The sequence below is a fragment of the Paramisgurnus dabryanus genome, chromosome 5, assembly GCF_030506205.2.
Source record: "Paramisgurnus dabryanus chromosome 5, PD_genome_1.1, whole genome shotgun sequence".
NCBI classification, from domain to species: Eukaryota; Metazoa; Chordata; class Actinopteri; order Cypriniformes; family Cobitidae; genus Paramisgurnus; species Paramisgurnus dabryanus.
This window is the reverse complement of record NC_133341.1, coordinates 38,359,403-38,366,855: the sequence shown is the minus strand read 5'-3', so window position 1 is coordinate 38,366,855 and position 7,453 is coordinate 38,359,403. Positions and strand designations below refer to the sequence as shown.

Here is a 7,453-nt window from a genome sequence, read left to right as displayed (position 1 = left end):
ACCGCGCTCCGGCCCACCTCTGCAACCCGGCCGCGGCGCGATTAACCAATCCGCGCCCGGGCACGGAACAGAGCGATCACACTAGTCAAACAAACAAACCAGGCTTTGGGGGTCAAACGCGCCCGAGCACGGTTTGGTTTGGATAGTGTGAGTGAGCCCCTAGTTTATATGTTTAATATCAGATGAACATCTGTGCCAGTGCACAGCCAGAATTGGCAGATCTATTTAACAGAAGCAGTCTAATGACCATACACAGCCCAAATTCCAACAAAAGAAAATCTTTCCATCTATAACCTGTAGATCAGGGGTCTTAAACTCAGACTGGCTTGGGGCCACACAACTGCATTTCATTTCCAAGTATTCCTGAAGACTTTGATTAGATTTTTCAAGTGTGTTTAATTAGGGTTGGAAATAAACTCTGCAGGACAATGGCCCTTCAGGACCAGGATTTCCCACCCCTGGTTTAAAGTCATGCTTCATCCTTGGATCAATGCACAAGGTCAGGATTATTTGGAAAAAAAAAAGTTAAAGGAGTTGTTTAATGTGCAATGGAAATGTGCAATTGTGTTACTTTTAGGAGGATCTCTTGACAAAAGTAATTTAATATACATGACTATACTATATAAAAACCTTACATAATGAATTGTATTGTTTTCAGTAATTTGGAATGAGTCGTTTTTATATACCACGGGTCCCTTACATGGAAGTCGCCATCTTGATTCTACTGTAGCCCTAAATGGACAAACTGCTCTACTGAACGCATTTCATCATTATGCTGTCTCAGATGATTACGTGTTTGTCCTGATCGCTTTGACATGACCTGACAAGTGATCAGCTTATTCCGCATTAGGCGAGTAAGGCCTTGTCCACACGGACCCGGGTATTTTTATAACCAGTTTTTCCTCCTGCAGTTTACAAAAAATCCCCTCCACACATGCTTGGTTGAAAGGGGACAGAGAATGAAAAACCATTTTTACCTTATCTTTGTTGAATAATAGTAGTTTACCCACATTCACGAACATACAAAAAGTGCTAGACATGCTAAACATCTCAGTCTCATAGAAATTCCTCTTTTAGAAATGTCAGCCAGAAAACGGCCCAATCTGAAAAACTGATGCTTATGACATCACAGGCATCTCACAGCCCCTCCACTTTAAAATAATTGGCTAAATTTTTTGAGTGGCAGCAAAGTCAGCCAATCAGTAATGAGATTGCAAGTTAAGCCAGTAGGGGGAGCCAAATAGGTGCAAAACCACTTGTTTAAAATCCCCCACCCTAATAGAGCTATCTGAGAGAGGTTTTTAGGAAGCTTCTAAGGCATTACAGACCCAAACAAAACATTTTTGTCTACATGTCACATCACAGAACAAGGATAAATACCCCGTTCAATCATTCTATGTCACCTTTAAAAGAAATCTCTGCCTACATGAACACACAAAAACACATGATCACGCGCTGTCAAGAGCATGCCACCCCAGCAGGCGGCGATATAACCCTAAACGTAAAGCCATTGGCCAATCAGAAGCCTTAATCAAAAGCAAAAACCCCGGTTTTACTTTCTTCACAACAAGACTGCAACCAGCGTTTCCGAAAAACCTCACCCTGGCAGGGTTTTTCAAAAATGTTCGGTTTCAGTGACATGATACTGCGTTTCCTTGTGGACGAACGGCCGAATTGCGTAAAAAACTCACTGCTATAAAAATACCCGTGTCCTTGTGGACAATGCCTAAGACTGTGCATGTAAACCCACTCAGTGAAAGATCTGCTTTACGCTTTGTTTATCCATGAATGCCTCTTTTGAAAAAGATTCAATAAAATCTACAGATCATAGCACTTCTTTAGGCTTAGTTTGAATACCACATTGGCTGGTTTAAATGCATTCCTCTTGCACAATGTAAAAAAGTGTCTTTTAAAATTGCTGTATGTCATGGTGTAGAGATGAAAATTCGAGTGAGATTATTTGGTGAACTCTGGGTATTATCTATTGTTAGTACAGGCACATAAAACCACTGTGTTTTGGATACTCCCAGGACTTTGTGGATGGCTCACATTGATTGCAGAGTCAGTTAATAAGCAGTCAGTGAACACGTCACACTAATCAATGACCGCTGATTCTGCCCTGTGATGTGAGATCTTTAACAATCCCTGATTCTTATCACTGTTGCAAATATACTGTGTGCTACCATCTTTAGCTCGTTCCTTCATTGTTTAGTGGCACAGATTTTGATTTTTTTCAATAATATGACAAATATGACTAACTTTCAAGGAAAAGCAAAACAACAATTTGAAATTGGATCAAATAAACTAGGGACAGCTTGTAGGCACTTAGGGTTAGTCAGGAGAAACATGATTGTTAATTGAACAGGGAGGGACCAGTGTTAAAGAGGCAGTGTGCAGAATATATAACGAGCAGGGAAACACATTGGTGGTGTACTCAGTTCTGGAACAATGGCAGAGAGTTGGTTTATGAGGCAGTTGTTGGTGCTGTTTGTGGGGATTTGGGCTTTATGCCATGCTGTTCCACAGCGGAGTAGTTTACCTCAGAGTCATCAAGCTTCAGTCTATCAACAATCTGGACAACAGTCTCCTCAGATGTTTCGGTTTCAGCAGAAGCAGCCGCAGCAGCAGCAACCACAACAGCAACAAAAACAACCACAACAGCAGCAACCACAACAGCAACCAAAACAGCAGCAAAAACGACCACAACAGCAGCAACCACAGCAGCAACAAAAACAACCACAACAGCAGCAACCACAGCAGCAACAAAAACAACCACAACAACAGCCACCTGTGCTGAAAACAGATCCTCTTAACATGTGTAGTGTTGCTGATTCTGATCAGATCCAATGTGGACAACCTGGAATCAGTGGTGCTGAGTGTGAAGCTATCAACTGCTGCTTTAATGGACAGCAGTGTTATTATGGGATGTCTGGTAAGATTGTTAACTAGTAAAACATTTCCTGTCCAACAGTTTCTCTGGTGACTTAGTCTCTTTCTCATTACAGTGACCGTCCAGTGTATCAGAGATGGTCAGTTTGTGTTAGTGGTGGCTAGAGATGTTACACTGCCTCATCTGAGTCTGGATTCGATCCATCTACTGGGTGGAAGTGATCCACCTTGTGCTCCTGTTGGTTCCACACCTTCCTTTGCCATATACCAGTTTCCTGTCACAGCTTGTGGCACGAGCATGATGGTGAGTTTGCTGTTGCTGGTTTTGATGTCCTAGAACAGATTTGACTTTGCTCATCTTCTTGCTGACAGGAGGAAAACGGCTATGTGGTGTATGAGAACAGAATGACTTCATCCTATGAAGTGGGGATTGGACCTCTTGGTTCCATCACAAGAGACAGCCATTTTGAGTAGGTATTTGTTTTCTCATGACTAGAGCTCAATGAACAAATACAAGAAGCTCACTGTTTGTTGTGTAGGCTTCTCTTCCAGTGTAGATATTCTGCCACTGCTGTGCAAGCTCTGGTTGTGGAGGTCAACACCGTTCCTCCTCCTCCACCAGTAGCTGCTCCTGGACCTCTCAGGGTGGAGCTTAGACTGGCAAATGGTCAGTGTGTCACCAAAGGCTGTGCAGAAGGTAACTCATGAATGTCCTCCTGAAACAGGCTGCTGCAGTATCTTTGTAAAACTGCATTCGACAGTAACACATGATGTTCCTCAGGGGACGAGGCGTACACTTCCTACTACAGTGCTGCTGAATATCCAGTCACTAAGGTCCTGCGAGAGCCTGTGTACGTTGAGGTGCACATTATGGAGCGGACCGACCCCAATATTGTCCTGATGTTGGGACATTGTTGGGCAACAACAACCCCGAGTCCACTCAGTCTACCCCAGTGGGACCTTCTAGTTAATGGGCAAGTAGGATGTGAATGGTTTGTCCAGTTAGCCTGATGTGAACAAGTCCTGACTGCAGTCTGTTTTAGATGCCCTTACCAGGATGATCGTTACCTGACCACTCTGGTTCCTGTGGCTGGCTCTTCTGATCTTCCGTTCCCAACCCACTACAAACGCTTTATTGTAAAGATGTTTACATTTGTGGATCCAGCATCAATGGCCCCTCTGCAGGAAACCGTATGATCACTTGATCACCTAACAATTTTACTTCCTCTGTACTTTTGAGGATACTAAGAGTTGATGTTCTCTTGTCAGATCTTCATTCACTGCAGTACAGCAGTCTGCCATCCTGCTTCTGGCTCCTGTGAGCAGAGCTGTGCCAGGAAACGTAAGTTGGTGAAGTGTTGGTGTTTCCTAATTCTTTGCATCCTTGTTTCCTCAAAAACTTGAGGACTGCGCAGACTGCGCATTAAGTGTAATGCCATAACCTTACACAAGGGAGTTCATTTTTGATTACATTATCAAGTGCATTACTCTTAGTTGCCTTTAATGTTAAATATTGTCAAGTTTACATTTACAGTAATTTGACATTATTTGAGACTTAAGATGGCAAGGCTCAATCTGTTTCTGGGCCGTAGGACATGAGGAAATGAGAAGAACCCTTTGTCTGTGTGGTAGTGACTTTCATTTCTCTTTGCAGGTCGAGCAGTTGATGTTGTGTCCACCTCTAGTGAGGGAGCTGTGGTTTCTAGCCGAGCTGTTACTATCATCATGACTTGATGTGTTGGTTTAATAAACTTTATGAATAAGCCCCATACAGTAGTCTGTGGTAATTTGACTGTGACTGGAGTGTCGATTATCAGACTCCGGGGCGTCATGCACCAATTTTTTTTAAGTGGGCACAGTGTGCAAAGCTCACAGAAATTTGCGCATACACATACATCAAACAAATTATATTATAGAGCTTTCAGTCTTTTCCATGGCACTTACATTTCTAACATTCTAAACGCCCCTGCCATAGTGCAAAAACCTCCAAAATAAAAGTGTTGACTAACTTTCATTTCAAATACTATTCAATCGGATTAATGACATATTGGCATCATATTTACATCTGAAACGGCATGTGTTCTATTTACGTTTTGTTTAACGACTTGTTTAATTCTGTAATTAATGCATTTTGCACAACAACTGCATTATCCTATGAAATTAATGTAATTTACATAAAGTATATAAACAACGAAAATGCCATAAGCTATAGCCACGTGATTGATTTTAATGTTCAATAATGATTTTAAAAAATATGTTTAGATACAATTATTAAAGGAACGGATTTTTGCATTAAATTTTACCTTATATGTGAACATGTGTGATTCCGCGCCCCCGTGAACTTTGGCGTTGTGCCAAGAAGATGAATCTAGAAATCTCTACTAATCAGTGGCGGCGTTTCACGAAAACCTAGGCTATGGTATGGCAAAAATTCTTCGTACAAGAAGGCCATTCTCAAATAACTAATCTATAAAACCACATATGTGTACATATTCCACCAACCTGTACAAAAGCATCCTACGACTGCACGGATGTACACTACTGACAACAATACGGAAGCAATACAAATGAAACAACAACAATAGAACAATAGAAATCATGATTATTTAAAATGCTTTTCAAATAATTCTTAACTAAGAACAACTCCAGCAACAGATAAACTAAAACAAGATAATATCAAAACAAAACATACTGTGACATCCTTTCACAAATCTTGTCACGACAACCGCCCAAACCACTTATAAACACACAATAAAGACTTTTAAATGATGTGATAGAGCACACATAGTTATCCAACACTAAATAAAATTAAACAGAGCTAAATGCAAAAACAAGTCTTACCTTTTGTCGTCGTGCAGTTTTTATTCCACAAGTGGCCATATTCAAAAATGCGCGCAAAAAAATAATACAATTCACTTCGGCTGCGTTACAATCCCCAGTGGAAGAGAACATATTTATTTATCCACAGAGCAAATCATTTTACTTCTGGAATAATGTATGCAATATGCAAGCGCGAGTGTGGGGGAGAACCATGAGTCTGTTTAAATGTTAAAACAAAAAGGATTTTACTTGCGAAAATAAAGATTATAAAAGCAGCGGTCATCATGACACCTCCTGCAGCGCGAACCCAACTATAGATTGTGTTCGACTTCAAGCTGCGCTGTAAGAACGACAGGCTGATGACGTCAAAGTACCGCGAGGGTGACTCGAGGAATCATCGGAAGAGTTTGATTTCAAACCGCTGTCACGGCACGTTGATGTCATCCGCTTGTTGGTTCCAGTGTCATAGCATGAAGTCGAACACACGTGTAAATGATACTTATTAGTGATGTACCAATGTTTAGATATGTTCTACTGAAAATATTTTAAATTATCTTTAATGAGCATCATTATAGCCGGTTGATTTCTGGTGTTTTGTCTGAATGCTAGGGTATGGCAACTGCCATACGCAAACGCCGCCCCTGCTAATAAGGTCGAGCAGCAACAGCTAAGCTCGTGAGCGCGCTCAGACGCTGACGTCTGCGGCTGCGCCGACTGCCGCCAGAATAAAGTAATGTACACGATCAAAACACTATCAAAACTCTGAAAAGTGACACGGATGCAGCAGAAAATTGATAATTTGGGCATTTTAAACAGATTAAAAGATTAATGGACGCTTTTTTTTATTTTTGAGGTTGCTTGCAAAATCCATTTGGCTCAAAAATCCGAGGGGGCACGTGCCCCCTCAGTTTCAATGGGCATGACGCCTCTGGTCACTGTACTCGCTGCATTTTTCACTGTTATCAGAAAGAAAGAATAAAGACAAGCCAAACACCTAAATATATTTTTCAAGCACTAGGAAGGGTGTATAAATCTTAAGGGAGTGAAATTATAGGGTATAAAAAGATTCATACCGTAATGTATGTTCAAAAGATTCATCAAATCAAGATTAAAGATGTTTTATCTTTATACAGACTAAAGGGCCGTTCACATTATAACATTAACGCTAACTATAAAGAAAACTAGCATATGCATAACTTTATCACTACCTTCAATGACACTAATATTGCATATATTTTTTGTGCTATAAACTTTTGCAAATGTCATTAAATGTATAAATATGCTTTCCTTGTTGCTTTTTAACAGTGGGTATAACCAGCAGATTTTCTCAACACACTGAGTTTGGCGTATCTTTGAACAGTTTGTGTAATCTAATATCTTACCTTTTGGTGTAGTCAGTGTAAAATAAAAGCATTGCGTAGTCAATTTCACAGCATCAGTGCTGAATACATGAGGTCATTTTATGTTAAAGACCTCAGAAATGAGCATTTCCACAAATTGAAGTTCATATAGATTTGATTGGCTGTCAATGGTTTATCGTTCATCAGTTGGGAAAAATAGATTTGCCCAGAAGGTGATGCCAACAATATCATATGTTCATTGTTATAGTTGTGGTGTGAACTCTGCTATTCTCTTTATTATAAAATGATTTTTAAAACTATATTTTTATAGTTATCGTTATAATGTGAAAGGCCCTTTAATCTCAATGTATTAATGTATAAGGGAAGCTGGTCTGAATAAGGTG

At 40.4% G+C, this 7,453-nt stretch overlaps 1 protein-coding gene across 1 annotated transcript; it reads left to right on the top strand.

Annotated features, from left to right (window-relative positions):
- The first annotated feature begins 2,448 nt into the window (after window positions 1-2,448).
- Window positions 2,449-4,672, top strand: LOC135774113 (zona pellucida sperm-binding protein 4-like). The gene is made up of 8 exons (XM_065283993.2): window positions 2,449-2,932; window positions 3,006-3,193; window positions 3,262-3,359; window positions 3,429-3,586; window positions 3,671-3,863; window positions 3,933-4,080; window positions 4,159-4,231; window positions 4,544-4,672. Exons 1-8 carry the CDS (start codon window positions 2,449-2,451, stop codon window positions 4,621-4,623), a joined length of 1,422 nt encoding a protein of 473 aa, XP_065140065.1. The 3' UTR covers window positions 4,624-4,672.
- Window positions 4,673-7,453: the final 2,781 nt, after the last annotated feature.